The sequence below is a fragment of the Lycium ferocissimum genome, unplaced genomic scaffold (genome assembly GCF_029784015.1).
Source record: "Lycium ferocissimum isolate CSIRO_LF1 unplaced genomic scaffold, AGI_CSIRO_Lferr_CH_V1 ctg10153, whole genome shotgun sequence".
NCBI classification, from domain to species: Eukaryota; Viridiplantae; Streptophyta; class Magnoliopsida; order Solanales; family Solanaceae; genus Lycium; species Lycium ferocissimum.
In genome coordinates, this window is record NW_026713175.1 from 4552 (window position 1) to 22275 (window position 17724).

General features: G+C 37.9%; 1 protein-coding gene across 2 annotated transcripts; it reads left to right on the top strand.

Annotated features, from left to right (window-relative positions):
* The first annotated feature begins 4241 nt into the window (after positions 1 to 4241).
* LOC132041423 (uncharacterized) lies at positions 4242 to 10409 on the top strand. Of its 2 annotated transcripts, XR_009411028.1 has the most exons (3): positions 4242 to 4650; positions 5942 to 7244; positions 9162 to 10409. XR_009411028.1 is itself a non-coding variant. In XM_059432138.1 (2 exons), the coding sequence occupies exon 2, from the start codon at positions 5944 to 5946 to the stop codon at positions 7063 to 7065; it is 1122 nt and encodes a 373-aa protein (XP_059288121.1). In that variant the 5' UTR covers positions 4242 to 4650; positions 5942 to 5943; the 3' UTR covers positions 7066 to 7622. The 2 variants fall into 2 exon arrangements, 1 of the variants encoding a protein (XP_059288121.1); XM_059432138.1 differs by lacking the exon at positions 9162 to 10409 and having other exon boundaries at positions 5942 to 7622.
* Positions 10410 to 17724: the final 7315 nt, after the last annotated feature.

Genomic DNA, 17724 nt, shown 5'->3' on the forward strand with positions numbered 1-17724 from the left:
ATGCTCATTTTTCCTAGCACCCAAAAATCATTTATTCTTTCGGTTGCTTTTACATACGAGTGCTATTCCACAATAATTACATCCCTTTTATGGGGGATTCGTACTTCACAATGCACGTGTAGAGACTCAAGGCAACAAGACTTCTTGTTAGGACATTGCTCGTATTAGCTTACTAGTGAGCTCCATCTCATTCGAGACATTACTTTTACTTTCAGTTATTGATTGGATAGTTTAGGTATGTCGGGGTCTTGTAAATAGTTAGGTTTCTTATTCTCGTCAGAGACCTCATAGACTAGATTAGTAATGCAGTTAGTGTTGTTCGAATATTGTGTTGGCCATGGTGGCTACATTTTACATTCTCAGACTATTTCAGTATTTCTATTTAGATACAATATTTAGATATTTCAGTAATCTTATTTATAAGATTCAGTCAGACTTTTAGTAGCTTAGTATGTTTATAAATTACATTCCGTACAGTCATGTTTCAGAGTTAAGTTCAATCATGTTGATTCGTTCGGTCTAGCAGCGACTGTGCACCGGGTACCGGTTCGCCCAGGCCTAGGTTCGGGGTGTGACAATTTCATACCAGGAGACACAATTCTTAACTCGTGTTTGGTGGTCTGTACAGCGGGCTATCGGTATTCAAATAGAGCTTAACATACCTTTTCACTCACAAATTGATGGTAAGTCTAAAATGACTATTCAGATCCATGAGGAGATATTGAGTGCATGCGCTATTGACTTAGGAGTTCATTGGGATGAGTACTTGCCTTTGACAGAGTTAGCTTACAATAACAATTACCAGTCTTTTATGCAAATGGCCCAGCATGAGGCTTTTATGGTTAACAGTATCATTCGCTAGTTGTGTGGTTTGAACCAGGTGTAACGAAGTTGTTGGGTTTGGATTTGGTGTAGCAGGCCTTGGAAAACGTCAATTAGATACATGAACTACTTTAAATAGACCAGAGTAGGAAAAAATGTTACTCGGACCGAAGAGTTTGTGATTTCTAGTTTATGGAGGGTGAATGGATACTATAGAGGTTTTCCCCGTAAAAGAAGTGATGATTTTTGAAAAAACAAAAAGAAAAGTTGAGCCCGAGGTACATCTGCTCGTTCGTGGTTTTGGAGAAGTTAAGAGTGGTAGACAATAGGATTGCCTTGCCACCAGTCATCTCACCAGTTCATCAGGTTTTTCTGTATCTATACTTCAGAAGTATGCTCAAGATAACACCAAAATCATAAAATTGGATATATACGGTACAACTGGAAGAGAGCTTAGTTTGTGAGGAGGTTTCGTTAGCTATTTTGGATAGGCATGTTTGAAAGCTAAGATCAAAAGATTTAGTATTGGTGAAAGTGCTTTAGAGGAATCATTCAAGTGAGGAGTATACTCGGGAGGACAAGGAAGATATGCCGAATAGATACTCGCACTTGTTTGGACCCTATGTACATTTCCAGACCCATTTGTGGATGAACAATTGCTTAAGAAGGGGAGAATGTAACAACCTTACCCTTATTTTCAGTTTTAAAGCCTCGATTTATGTTCTGATGACTTGTACTGGCCAACCATACCATTTGAGATTTTTTAGCATGGTTTGGGTTGGGAATCGAGAAATCGAATATGTTCTAGGACATTTTTAAGCCAAAACCACTGTATTACATATCGGAACCTAGTGGCTCACAAATGTGGACACTATGTCACATTTGGGGAAATTGGAATTTGGCATAGGGTCATTTTTGCAAGGACTAGGTCTCAATTGCCAAAGTCTAATCAACATTAACATTCGCTTTTGTGATGGCCTGGACTTCAATTGCGATGTGACCTGAACTGGGTAGTGTCCTCTTTTAAGGAGTACTTGACAACAATTATGAGATCGCATTTGCGAAGTAGGTCACATTTGCGATGTGTGTCTGATATACAAGGATTAGATTTTCCAGATTTTTATCATTTTTTCACCATTTTGGACAAACTAGCTACGAGATTGGTGATATTTTTACTTGGAATCATTATAGAACCTTAATATAATGATTCTACACTTACCCATGATAATTATACTTTATTTTATTCAAAATTTAGCTATTAAAATATGAAAATCAATTTGGGGATTAATCCCTAGAATTGGTAAATTGATGATTTGAGCTAGTAAAATGAGTCATACTGTAATTGTAAGTATAGATTTGGACTCGTGGGATTATGGATAACCCGTTTATGAATTTTGTTTTGAGGTTTGGCCATGTGAGTTCGGAGGTGATTTTGTTTACTTTTTAGTTGAGTTTGATCTAGACCGCATATTAAATTACGAATTGAGCCTAATGACATTATTTAACATCTTTAAGTATTCTTTTGAACTAGAGTTGAGTCGTTCGAAGGGTTCCGGACTTGGAAAAGTTACTCTGAAGGTTAAAGCTTGCTTTGACCGAAGTAAGCTAAGACATTGACCTCAATGAGAAAAATTTCCCAAGTTGAACTTATTTTACCTATATTACGTATATGTGGGTACCGTATAATGTAACGAGTATATATGCGGGAACCGAGTAATATGTGGGACATATTTTTGTTATATGTTGTGTCTTACTTGCTAAATCTATGACATGATTAAATATCATTCTTTATATGCTAGTATAATGTTATAGGAATCCATTACATGCTAGTTTAGCAGTATAGATTATATATTTGGACTGATTTAATCATGTATTGTGCACATGTTTATTCATTTTGCTTATATTTTTCACATTAAGATATGAAGTTTGGCATGCGAGTTGACCACTGTAGATTGAGTTATGGGTATATGAGTTGGCCACAACCCGGTGATTGCATTTAGGATGTGCAAGTTGTCCACAACACGAATATTGCATGTGGATTGATCCGTCCCTCGTAAGTCATCACTTGTCTGGAAGAGCCCTTAATAGTGTGCAAGCAGGTGTAAATGGTTGAAACTGTTAGTTTTCGAGTAACGGTTGAATCTTTATCACACATATTGATTTCTGTTACTTGATTATATATTTTTCATTAAATACTAATGTTGTGGATATTTGATTTATGCAATATTTGTGTGATGTGCTTATTATTATGCTCATAATAACTACACAAGTTTGGAAAGTAAGTATTTTCTATATGACTGTTGCCACTACTTTGTTGGGGGCAGTATTAGTGGATACTGCTCGTACTCACCCCCTTTTCTTTCCTTCATCTTATGTGCAGATTTCGGTTCGAACACCATCAGAGAGTGAACTTTGTAGATCACTTGAGATACCAGTTGTGAGCTGCCAACTTGCTCATGGTAGCTTAGGATCTTATTTCTATTTATTCCCATTTAGACAAATTATGTATCTTTTACAACATTATATTATTATACTCTTAGATGATCGCAACTATTATTACCCATTCCTTCTTGTATTTTTTTAATAGCATTATATCTACGTTATTTTTCTATTTTAGACTTTATCATCTAATATTGAGAATGGATTAGTTGTTTATTGTGTTTAGATTTAGTGGACACATGATATGTTGGATATCATCCCAACTTAAGTAAATCATATCGTAACATTATGGGAGTCAAATCTAAAATCATTGAAGAAAACTAAATTATGGGGCCAACTTCCGTATCACAACTTAAGTAAAAAATTTATTTATTTTTTCTCATTTACTACGAGACCCACAGATACGATTTTGGCAAAAAAATGCTACCGTGTCACATGTATTACTTGTCAATTGTCATGTCTAATTCAAAATAAAAAAATTCCATGAGATAATAGAAACTAGGTACGTAATAATTTATCCTTGTTTAAAGAGAACAAATAAAAAACTCCGACAAGGCAACGACTAAACTTGGAACGACTGGACTAGTTGGAACCTATAAAAAATTTCCACGGGATAATAGAAACTAGGTACGTAATAATTTATCCTTGTTTAAAGAGAACAAATAAAAAACAAAAACAAAAATAAAAAACTCCAACAAGGCAACGACAACGACTAAGAGCCTGTTTGGATGGGCTTATGCCTAAAGTACATTTTATGTTTATAAAAATTTAAAAAAATAAGTTGGGGTAGTCTAACTTATTTTTTAGAACTTATATTTCGCTTTAGATAATAAAGTCAAATGGGCCCAATTATTTTTTTTTATCTTATTTTAAGACAAAATGACTTTAGGTGAAAACAAACACTCAAAAAAAAAATTTGAAAACGCCTTATAAAGAACTTATAAAAAGCCAATCCAAACGGACTCTAAACTTGGAACGACTGGACTAGTTGGAGCCTATTTTTGGGTAGAGAAGGAAGTAAAATACCTAATCACACCAACTGGCTCTCCCAATTTTGTTTCATTCTTTCACACAAAGCATCACATCACCACCACCCCAAAGCAAGCATTCACAATAATCATTCTCTCTCTGGCGCAAGAAAAAAAGACATGACAATTTGCGTTATTATTCCCCCAATTGAAAACACTCTTCACATGCTTTTCCTGCTCAGGAAATGTATTGTTCATCATACTACTATTTCTTGTTGGCCCTCCAAACCCTTGTGATCTCTCTTTTTCAAGATTCCACTTTCCCATTTATATTTATCTCTATACATACACTTAACCTCATCTCATCTTCAATATACACAAAGCCAGCATCTTTTGTTTTCTTCAACATAGTGCCACTCTGGTAACAACTTACAACCCCATAAATTTGTTGTTGTTGTTGTTGTGGTTTTTTTTTAAAAAAATTTTCTGCATTTTTCTTATCGAACTTACTCAAAGCTGATTCCTTTATGTAGTGATTAATGTAGCAAACAAGATTTTTCTGCATGCTCTATTTTATCATTTACTTTATAGATTTTCATTCTTTCTTTGTTTTTTTTGGGCATGTTAGAATTAAACGGGTCTAATAAATGGGTATTGAGGATTTAAATATCCAACCCAACTAGTTCGGAATTGAGGCTTAGAGCCTGTTTGGGTTGGCTTATTTTAGTTTCTTTTAAGCCAAAATAGTTTTTAAGCACTTTTATAGTGTTTGGGTAAGATAAAAAAGTGCTTAAAAAGCACTTGTTTTTTAAGCCAAAATAACTAAAATAAGCCAACCTTACTTTATAAGCCATAAGTTATAAGCCTATCCAAACAGACTCTTAGTGGTGGTAGTAGTAGTAGTAGTAGTAGTAGCTGTACTAGGTTTTGGTGTTGATTATTAGTTTCTTCCCTTTTGTGGTTTAGTCTCAAAGCAGTGAGCTTTTCTTGTCTGAAACAGATATATTTCTTTTCCGGTTTTGAGTGTGAAGGATATTTAGGTTAGATTTTAGAGTTTTATCTAATTTTTAAGTAGGTCTAAAACAATTAATTGAATTTAAGTTTTTCCATATATTCTTTATTTGTTACTATGTTAAAATTAATGATCAAGCGAAATGTTTGGTAGAAAATGATTTTGTCGTTAGCATCATATATGTTGGAATCTTAATATATACTAGCTTAACCCGAATAAAGGAGGGTGCGGTAGGCTGACGGCTAGTGTAAAAGTAGTCTAATTAAGGTAAATCCTCATAATTGATTGAAATGTTGCTAGTCAGACTTATTAGCCTTGCAATTTAGGCCGTTGTTTATAAGATTATAATTTGATTGTTACTATGTTAAAATTAATGATCAAGTGAAACTTTTGGCGCAAATTGATTTTGTCGTTAGAACAATATATGTTAAAATCCTAATACATACTAGCTTAAATTTTGAGGGCGCAAGCCCCATAAAGGAGGGTACGGTAGGCTAACTGCTAGTGTAAAAGTAGTCTAATTAAGGTAAATCGTCTAAATTCATGTAACCGACCCTAACTAGTATGCGTTTGAGGCATAAATGATTGAAATGTTTTGAAATGTTGCTGGTCAGATTTACTGGTATTTAATAGCTTTGCAATTTAGGCCTTTGACAACGTTGTTGATAATTTTATGAACGCGATAATTTGATTGTTGTAGGAATGAAAAGAGCAGCGTACTACAGCTGTGTAGCCCAAATGCAGGATCATTGGCCTATCAAGAAGGCTCTGACATTGTCTGATGTAGATATCACTCATCCATTCCTCACTTTGTCTAGGCAACAAGTGGAGAATCACATTGTGTTGCATATGACAACAGAAGAACAGGAGCATTTGAGAGCCCAAGGCCAAGTAGATTTTAATGCCCGAGATGATGATACAGGTGAGATGTATGTGATGAAGTTGAAATGGCGGGGAAGCTATTACAATCTTATCGGTAAGTGGGGCAGAGTTGTACGAGGGAAAGGACTTGATGTTGGGCAAGAGATTAAAATACGTTGGGAAAATGGGTGCTTACACTTCTCAGTCCCACAGCAGCAGATTGTTGCAGTCCCACCAATTCGGATGGTTGCCGCACCAGTAGTGCAGGACCACTGGCCCATTAAGAAGATCTTGACCCTCTCTGATGTCGACACTAATCATCCATTTCTCCCTCTGCCCCGTCGATTAGTTGAGGATCATATCCTTGTGCATTGGACACCTCAGCAACAAGAACAGCTGAGGAAGGAGGAGCATGTGAATGTAAATGCCCGGGATTATGATACCGGCGAAGCTTATATAATGAAATTTAAGTGGAGGGGGAATTACTGTAACCTTATTGGGAAATGGGGAACAATAATTCGGCAGAAGGGACTTGGTGTTGGGAAAGAGATCAGGTTGCGCTGGGCAAATCAGTGCTTGTTCTTTTCAGTTCCCCAGGAGCGGTTTGTTGCCACAGCCTCGGGGATGGATAACTGGCCTATTAAGAAGGCACTTACATTGTCTGATGTGGATACCAATCATCCATTTCTTACTTTGCCCGGCAAGGCTGTTGAAGATCATATTCTTTTTTATTGGTCACAGCAAGCCAGAGAACAACTGAGAAATGAACATCAGATGAATATTAATGCTCGAGATGATGACAATGGTGATGCCTATTTGATGAAGTTAAGATGGCGGGGTAGTTATTATAATCTCATTGGAAAATGGGGAAAAATCATTAGAGGGAAGAAACTTCAGGTTGGAATGGAGATCAGACTACACTGGGATAATGGATGCTTATTCTTCTCAGTTCCTCAGTTATAGCATTGCCCAACCTGTAAATGTAGGTGAACCACCAAATCGCTTTTCACATTTCATGCATCATTTCAACACACTGGAAATTAAACTATTTCAGACGATAATTCATTGAAGCAGTGGCTTGGCAGAGCTGGATTTAAATCTGTCCAGGCAGCAAGTGACTGACCAAGCACAAATTTTGTCAGGTGATGCAATGCAATGCAACAGTTTTACTTCTTATACTAGTCCTGTGAGGGTGTAACAAGTGGCACCTTTCCTCCTGGGATAGTTCCACCCTTGCCTTACCTTTTGCGTGTAGTTTGGATTGGCAAGTTGATGTTATAGGATTGGTTTTTCATTCATTTGAGCTTTGATATTCCCCATCGTTTTATCCCAATATTTCCAAGTTGTAAGGCTATGGCTCCCTTATTTTGTTTTCATGTTTGATGCTTCACTGCATTTGGAAAGGCATTAATTAAATGCAACTTCTTTTCATCGATAAAAGCTATCATTACTTGTAAAAAATAGAATAAAAGCAAACAAAATCTAACAGTGCTTCAGCATCATTTACATGTTTGAAATTACACCAAGAATGAAATCAAAAGTAAGCAGTCAGCTTTAATCTTCATGATTTACTCTTCCCTCATATACCTCAATTTCTTTCTTTTCCACAAAGTCCACCATTACATGCTGGGATAGTGTGCCAACGTTTTCTCAAGTCCTTGTTCCTTCCTTTGTTGTTCCAACATTCTACCAGCTCAGATACATGACTCATGTTCCTGAACATTCACAACTTCATTTGACTGTGCTGATTTGATGACTTATCCAGTTTAATCATTTCCTTCCAAATCCCATTTCAAAGAATTGTTTGAGCAAAAGCCAGCTTACATAGTCATGTTGTTTTTCAATGTCGAGTTTGCATGTTATACCTGATTCTTTTTCCCTCCTCCAGCTGTCTAAGCATTCATTTGCTATGAGCACCGCATATAATTTGTCTCCTTTTAATACATCCGATCAACCTGTTTGGAAACAGCTTTTTCAATCTTTCGGTGAGGAGCTTTGCAAATATCTTATAGAAGCTATCAACATGGCTGATAGGTCTAAAATCCCTTTAGATCAATATGGTTTGTGTTTTGAACTCCTGGAACTCCCCATCTTTTCGTGGTTTCAATCTAGAATGCCTTCCAACAGCGATGTTCAAGGAACACATGCGCACAATCACACACAAAATGTTACTCCCTCTGTCCCATTTTATGTGCCATACTTTCTTTTTTAGTCTGTCCCAAAAAAAAAAACACTTTTTTATAGCCATAGAAATCTCGTGCAATGTTTTTTTTTTTTTTTTTTTCCTGAGAAGGTAACAGTAATGTTTAAAACAACAAGTTTCAAAAATCTTTATTTCTTTATTAACACTCTGTGCCTAGTCGAGAGTAAAATTTTCTTTGAAGTTGGGTGGGGGTATCAATGTGGATAAAATTCGTTCGCAGTCCCAAACAGTGTGTGTCCAATCTCCACTTTTCCATGGGACCAAAGCAAATGCGAATGTAGGCCGAACAGGGGTTGGGTTGGTGTGTTACTGTGGGAGAAATTTTCTCAGTCCCAGACATTGCATTTTCTAACCTGCCACTTATCTAGCAGACAAGTTGAAGACAAATGTGGGATGAAGCAGTACTTTCTACGAGAAGACAGTTTGGTCTTTTGATTTCTATTCTTAGAAAGTTTCTTATTTTAATTACTCTCTTGGTGGTCGAACTTGAACTAGATTATTTTGGTCCCGTTTCCTGCTTGTTGATTAATACTTATATGGTGGCTTCATTTACTTTTGTTTCCCTAACTAGTTTTTGTCCAAGATATTTGTAAATATTCTATAATTATTGACTTAATTCAGGGAATACACAATATATCTGTTATAATCAATTCGGGGAGGTTGTATTCTGGTAATCTGTGCATTATTTTCTATTTTAGAACCTCTACACACGATTTTACCCTAATAGCTTCAGAGAGAAATCAAGTTGTGCATTCTCAATCTCTCTCTCTCTTTGTCTTACTCTACAGTTCTGAAGGACTCTAAAGCCTGGGCGTTTGGTTATTTTGAGACTAACCGTTGTGTGCAACTTTTTCAGGCTCTTAAGATTTCAAGACAAATTACCCCTGCTATAGTTGAATTCTGGTCAATGATGGATTGTCTGGACTGACAGATTGACTCTGCTGAGCCTTCTGCTGCACATTGCTTATATATAACACCATCTTCTGTTCAGCGTTAATAGCTAGATGATTCCAGCTACTTGGAAGTCTTCAAGCTTGTCATGATCCTTAATGAGCTGTTTCTATTGCAGTCAGTGTGACCTCTACCTTTGCTTTTGCAGAAAAAGGACAGTTGCTTTCTACCAGATGTTTATAAATTGGTTCTTTAGTACAACCAATTGGATATTCTTGTTTTGTGGGAATTCCTTATTACCAAAAGTTACTAGGAACTTCAGGAGTTTTGGGCCCTTAAAGCAGAGACTCGGGAAGCCCTCGGGGCTTTCGTCTATTGGTAAGAGCACAACACGTGATGTGTGGATTAGGTGCACGTCATGAGTTTGAACTCTGCCACAGGAAAGAGCCTAGCGTTTCAGTGGAGAAGGGTAAATGTGTAGGTCCATTATCCACTGAGCTTCGGACAGTGCGCCAATTGTCTCTCGAAGATTTTTCGGTTATCAACTGGAAAAAGAAGAGATTCAGGGAGCCTATACCTTGTGAAAAGAAAGGGTGTATAATTTTTGCAGTCGGGAACTGGTAAAGCTGGGTATCAGAAAGTGACTGCAGCATAGGAGTTATTTTCTGTCATTAGTCTGCTGAAACTGAAAGCACTAGACCCGAACACAGGACTTGATCAAATTGCTTCTCTGGCTGCAAGAGTTTTTTGGCATCTGCTGATGTATCCAAGTAAGCTACAAGCTTCATTAAAGTGACTGTTACGCGGCCGACAGCTGCTGTTCGATTCTGTATGCTGCCTTAAGTAGTGATGCTTTCTAGATCATGATATAGTTGGGGAATCTTTCATTTGTCATATTGATATGATCCGGAATGGTTCAAGTGCTCAATTTTATCCATGGACTTGTACTAGAAGCGGAGACAAGGCCTTTCAAGCTTTAGAAGCCATGTTCATGGAGAATGAAGCTATGGAAGCACTTAAAGAGAGTCATTGGAGGGCCTTCAAGCTATGGAAGATAGCATGGAGGAATAAGTCAAGAGACCAAGAGCCCAAGGCCCAAAGCTTGCCTCTTAAAGTGGCTACAATTACAAACTTGGATGGTTAAAGGCTGGAAGGTGGTTATTTCTGCAAAAGGACCAATTTTCGAAAATAAGCCATCATCCAAGAAGACCAAACAAGACCCTTACTATTTTTGTAATAAGCTAGTTTAGTCTTCTATAGCCTAGTAGTATAAATACTAGACTTAGTCATTTCATTTACTTAGGTGCCGTTTGGCCATAAATATCAAAAACAGATTCACTTTTTTTGGAATTTTTGAAGTTGGAGTTGTGTTTGGCCATAGTTTTTGAAATTGTAGTTTTTGGTGAAATGTAGTTGTAAAAAAGTGAAAAAAGTGAAATTTTTTTGAAAAACAAAGTTTTTCTTGTTTTTGGTATTCCGGAATACAACTTCAAGTTGTATTCCGATATTTATGGCCAAACGCTCAAAAGTAAAAAAAGTGCAAAAAATTTCCGAAAAAAAGTGAATAATTTTTATGGCCAAACGGCTACTTAGATTATGTTGAATTGAGATGAATACTCTAAATTGAGTGATAGTTTGTTTGGTAGAATTAGTGTTAATCTAGTGATTAGTGATAGTTAATCATGGTGCACTCTATTGTTGGCTATGAAACCTTTCCATTGATTTTCAATTGAGTTGTTCATTTGTGGATTCATTTGGATTGTTCTTGGTTGATTATCAAATAATATAGGTTCGTTAGTAGGAATCGATTAGGAGGGCTTAGGTTTCATATACCTAAGTTTGTTGAACTTAGTTGCACCGGTTCATATAACTTTAAAATCTTGTCGTATACACTTTAAAGCTAATGAGTACTCTCCTTATGGTCACATGGACCTCATGTTCACCTTAAGCTTGCGTTAGTCTATTCACAGCACAACGATATGAAATGTCTGAGGTGTAACAATATGTGATACGATCCGGCTTGTGGAAGACACGGATTCAATCAACAAAAATGCGAAAACAAAGATAATAAAGAAATTAAGGGATGAGAAGTGAAGAAATTGGAATGAGAAATAGAGGGATAAAAGCAAGACCCAATTAGTAAAAGAATTATAGGCAAACTTAGGTATATGAAACCTAAACCCTCCTGATCGATTCCTATTAACGAACCTATACTATTTGATAATCAACCAAGAGTAATCAAAATGAATCCACAAATGAACAACTTAATTGAAAATCAATGGAAAAGGGTTTCATAGCCAACAATGGAGAACACCATGATTAACTATAACTAATCACTAGATTAACACTAATTCTACCAAACAAACTATCACTCAATTTAGAGTATTCATTTCAATTCAACATAATCTAAGTAAATGAAATGACTAAGTCTAGTATTTATACTACTAGGCTAAAGAAGACTAAAATAGCTTATTACAAAAATACCCTTAATAAAGTAAGAGCCTTGTTTGGTCTTCTTGGATGATGGCTTGTTTTTGAAAATTAGTCACTTTGCATAAATAGCCACCTTTCGGCCTTTAATCACCCAAGCTTGCAATTGTAGCCACTTTAAGAGGCAAGCTTTGGGTCTTGGGCCCTTGGTGTCTTGACTTCTTCCTCCATGCTATCGTCCATAGCTTGAAGGCCCTCCAATGACTCTCTTTAAGTGCTTTAATAGCTTCATTCTCGATGAACATGGCTTTTAAAGCTTGAAAGTCCTTGTCTCCACTTCTAGTACTAGTCCATAAATAAAATTGAGCACTTGAGCCATTCAGGATCGTGTCATCCTCCCCTTTTTCAAAAAGATTCGTCCTCGAATCCGAACCAAAGCAAAACTCAAGGGAAGACATACGAAAACATGATCCTCAAAATCCGAGGGCTAGCACAAAAGGCAACAACCACACTCTCACTCCTAGGAGGGATAAACTTGTGGCGCATCCACACATCAATAATTATCATGAATACCATTTGCCCATATGAGGTATCAACAAGTTGATTCCTCCAATTTTGTGTCAAGAAGTCACTGGGATCAAAAGGGAAGAATATCCACCTATCATGGTCAAGAACACAACCATCTACCCCGTAAGAACCCCCCTCAACATAAGATGCACCCTCAATACAAGCATCAGCGCCATCATATGCAAATAAGTAGTAAAGAAAGGTGTCACGCAAAACAACTTCATCTATGGTGCCTTCGCATGTAGTATCACAATTAGGTTCAAGAACACAATCAAGCATGCTACTACTAATCCTTTGAACACACAATGAAGAAGTAGCAATTTGTAAACAAACATCACCTTTCTTTTCAAAACATTTCTTCTCCACAAATGTAGTATAATCCCCCAAGGAAATTCCACATCATAAGGAAGAGTGTCATCATCCCCTAGTGGATTTCCAAACACCTTATAGCCTTCCAAAGTGACTGCACTTTCAAAGTTCCAATATGTTCCACTAGGCACTTCATTTTCAATAGCCATGTTATCATCAAATAAGACATTATCATCAAAGAGGAAACAATCACTACATGATGAGGATTCAAAACTAGTGAATTTAGATAAACATCATTTTTCAAAGCACTTTCCGTTTCATGACTATCTACATGACACACAACACTATCATAACCTTTTGTCTCATCAAATGTTAATAAGGTAAGATCAAGAGACTCATCTTCATATGTATCAAATAAGGGTGGTGTGTCATATTCATAATCTTCCACATTATCAACTAGTTCAAGATCACCACTAATTTGAGGTTCATTAAGCACAACACAAAATTCCTCAAATAGTGGATTACCATTACAAGTAAGCTGATCAACATAAGTACCCACACTAGTTGGACTGAAATTGATCTTGCTAGAAGAATCAATTCGGTCATCGCTAGGATTAACTAGTGTGTGAGCTATCATATCACATGACAATGTACTAACATTCAAATCACAAGTGTCAACACTAGGTGGACACAAATTGACCTCACAAGAAGATTCCATCCGGTCATCAATAGGATCAACTCGTGTTGGAACACCCCTATCAACCACATTGTCAATACTAATCAAAGACCAATTAAGCTCAACACATGGTAAAGAATCATTACGCTCAATGCATGGTAAGCTATCTTTCATACTCAAATCGGCATCAAGATCACTCAAAGAAGGAGTATTAGGATAAGCTTTTTTACCTCGATGTGCATTCAAAGGATCTTCTTTACCTTGAGCTACCAATGGTAAGCTCACTTGACCAAATGGAGGGATGGTCTTGGCCTCTATTCTTTATTTCAAGCATGGGAGTTCTTCACATGAAGACTTCTTTAGTAATTTATCCCTTGAGTACTTACAAAAGAGTCTTCACAATAAGATGAAGAAGTAAAAAGGTTAGAATGATGATGTGACAACTCCCTCAGCTCACTCCGCACAACCTCTCATTTTTTCGCTCTAGAGTTGTCACATGGCTCTCCCTTACTCCTCTCAATTTTGTATCTCTCATGTTCTTCAGAGAGGGAATGAGCTCCCAAAATGCCCTTCGAAGGGTTAGGATGACCTTTCACGCCAATCTTCCATTTGGTTGCACAAGGAGCGACTTTCTTTCTTCCTAGCCTTTTTGGAATGTGCTTGGGTCATTTTTCTTTCCATGTGGATTGACAAAGCGACACCTCCAAAATTCCTTTAAGGCACTTCAAGTTTCAATTGGGTTCCCCTTCCTTTCTCATGCTCCAATGCTTTATAAAGAATTCCTTTGAGGGTGCTAGAAGCTAGCTCCACTTTTTTTTTTTTTTTTTTTTTTTTATTTTTATTTTTTTTTTATTTTTAAGTAGTGGTAACATTAAAAAATCTCATCCAACTTGTGTTCCCATTCGAAGTAACATTCTTCATTGGATTTTGGACACAAGGTTGGCCACTCCACTTTGGAATTTTGCACATTTGCAACGAATAGGTTCTCTCTTTCTTGCACAAGTTGAGCCATGCACACCTCGATACTATAAAGAGGAAATGCCAAATTCCTTAACTTAAACATTGTACCTGTAAAACTACCAAACAACGTTAGTAGTTAAAGCTCCTCATGTCACTCGTATTTACACTCAAAGCTTACCACTCAACCTAGTGCTTCTTCCAAAGTTGGTAAAGAATCTCTTATCCCAAATCAATTCACAAGGTTGCTAATTTTTGTGGAAGAATAGAGTCTTGTTAATTGAAAGACGGACGACTCAAAAACTAACGGAAAGAGCCAAAGAAGTTTCAACGATGTTAAAACGAGAAAAGCTTGAAAAGAATTGGCACGAAAGAAATACGGACTCAAGAACTAGTTAACAACCAAGTAAGGATCAATTACTAGTTGTTAATTAGCTAGGAGAATCAAAGAAGTAAGAAGAAGAAGAAGTGAACAAACCTTGGCCAAACACTTAGACAAATTTGGGAAGTTTTTGGGCCAACACTTAGAAAATTCGGAGCTGCTTGTAGCGTTTTGTTAAAACGCACATAACTTTTTGTATAGAGCTCCGATTCACGAACGGTTTGTTGATTTGAAAAGTAGACTCGCTGAACTTGAATTTAGATAGGTTATGGATCTCGTAACTCCTTATACACACGACGATATAACCCCCCCCCCCCCTCCAAAGTTGGTTCAAAATTTGCCAAACTTAAAAAAAATTTCCAAGTGTTAAGAAAAGATCAACTCTCTGAATTTGGGCCCTATGCGTGTGCAGAGGTGCGTCAGGCTGCTGACGCTGATGTGGCGGCTGACTCTTTTTTTTTTTTTTTTTGAAAAATCAGAAAGTTGGACTAAATATTTCTGATTTTTTTTAATTTTATTATTTTCGGTACTTACTTGGGCCCACAAACACTTTTTGACCTCTTGACTTGAAGAATTTTGGATCAAACACTCTTTTGGGTCTTCTTCTTCACTATGAAGATATGAAGATGCTTATGAACTTGAAGAACACCCAATTTCCAAATCACCTTGTTTTTCCTCCAAATTAAAGATCTAGGTTCCCCTTGATGTGTTGAGCAAAACCTAGTATGAATCAAGCTCCAAATCATCCTCAATCACTAAGACCCATTTGGAGTTCTTCAAAAGCTTGAAGGTCTTCAATGGTGATTCTTCAAATCTTGTCCAAATACCTTCAAATTTGAGATCAGGCTAGTCCCTTTCTTTCAAAGGCATGATTCCTACATTATGATTTCCTTTCTACATGTCCATGACCTTCTTACATTCCAAAAGTTAAAAGTCCAAGATTATTAAGAGCTTCTTATGAGATAGAGAAGAGATGTGTTCTATGATAATGATGATGATGTTATTTCTAGAGGTTCCAAAGTTTATGAATTGATACTATTATGAGTTTAATGACCTTGTTTCATAATTTCTTGATGTTATGCATTATTGGCCATCTCACCCCATGATACTAGTTCCTTCAAGGTGATACATAGTGATGATGATTGTTCTATAATATAATCGGAGGGTACCGACCTTACGTCACTCCGATAGAGTTATAGCTTTTACTTGAGCTCTCATGCATGCTTTATTTTATGTGTATGTGAGTTTACACCGTGCCTAGTTGGCGGGGCAGACACCACTACGAATGGCGTAGTGGGCACTATGATGATGATTACACCGTGCCTAATTGGCCGGGCAGACACCACTAGTGGGCGGCATAAGATGGTTACCCCGGCGCGGGAGGCCCGGACGCGGGCTAGCGATGATCACACCGTACCTATATGGTCGGGCAGCTTATTTATATGCATAAATGATATGATGATGTGTTAAATATAAAAGTAGCATGCATGATTCCGCCTTAATAGGCATTCAGTTACAGGTTATCTCTTTATTTTATGTTCTCTTATTTCTTGCTTATGTTGTTATATATGCCTTACATACTCAGTACATTGTTCGTACTGACGTCTTTTCTTTTATGGACGCTGCGCTCATGCCCGCAGGTAGACAGAGAGACGGCACAGATGCCTAGGAGCTTACCAGCAGATATTTAGGAGCACTCCACTATTTCAAAGTTGCCGCTTATTGGTATATTCTTTTTTGTACATATTTGGGGCATGGCGGGGTTCTGTCCCGTCCTTATGATTTCAGTATTCTAGTTGAGGCTTGTAGATACATATGTGTGGGTAGTAGATGTCTCATGATCCTCTTAGTGTATATCTTGTATATCGTTCTGTAGCCTCGTGGGCTTATGTACGTTTATGTTTTGAGAGGTATTCGAAGATCACTTCATGATAAGCTTGTGTTGGGAATCTTTGTATGTTCAGATTGAGTTTGATGATAAGTCTGACAGGTGGTACTCGGTATGCTAGCTCCGGGTACCCATCATGGCCCTCTAGTTGGGTCGTGACAAACGTGGTATCAAAGTAGTTCCGTCCTAGGGTGTGTCTACGAGCCGTGTCCAGTAGAATCTTGTTTATAGGTGTGAAGCGCGCCACACTTATAAAGAAGAGGCTGCGGGGCATTTAGGAATAATGACCGTCTTTCTCCTTCATAGATCGTGCGATAGAGCTATATTCTAAGATTTCTCTCTTCTTTAATTGTACGTTATGATTTCAGTGATGCCAATGAAGAGGAAGGCAACAACCGTCCAGAAGGGCAATACTGCGACAGGAAGGCGGACTAAACAGGAGCCACCGGCAAATATAGAAGAGGGTGAGTCCCATAATGAGGCTCCATCTCAGACTTCTCACACTCTGCCTATTGTAGAGGGGCATGAAGGGGCCTCAGCTCCAGCTCCAATGCCTCCAGTTCCTCCACCGGGTGCTTCGGGCCAGCAGATGACCGAGGCTATTCAGTTATTGACCTAGCTAGTTGCTGCTCAGGCTCAGCGGCAGAGTGCGGGTCTAGGCAATAGAGTAGTTAGTACAATGGCCCGTGATTTTATGAGTTTGAATCCTCCAGAATTTTTCGGGTCAAAGCCGGATGAAGACCCACAGGGCTTTATAGATGAGATGCTGAGGACGCTGAGATTAATACATGCTTCCGATACGGAGTCAGTGGAGTTAACTTCCTCTAGGTTGCGGGATGTAGCCGTTCTATGGTATAATAATTGGATATCTTCGAGAAAGGAAAATGCACCTCTCTCGGTATGGCAGGAATTCGTAGATGCTTTCATCCGCCATTATTTGCCACCTGAGGTCCGTCGGGCTCGAGCTGATAGGTTTTTGAATTTAAAGCAAGGAAATATGAGTGCTCGGGAGTATAGTCTCCATTTCAATTCATTGGCCAGGTATGCTTCGGCCATGGTAGCCGACATAGGAGATCGGGTGCATCGATTTGTGAGTGGCCTAGGGCCACACTTGATTAGGACTGGTTGACAGCTTCACTCCAGGAAAAGATGGACATTTCCCGCATTCGAGCCCGTACTCGATTTGGAAGAGCGACGACGGCGCGCGAGGGTCAGCGTGATATAGATAGAGGGCATAGTAAGAGGGCTAGATCTGCCGGTGCTAGTAGTGAGTATGGAGGGGGTCAGCGGCAACAGTATTCCAGATATTTAGGCCAGTC

Bases quoted from the DNA above. Each gene is read 5' to 3' on its own strand.
- LOC132041423 (XM_059432138.1), top strand. From the start codon at position 5,944: ATGAAAAGAGCAGCGTACTACAGCTGTGTAGCCCAAATGCAGGATCAT.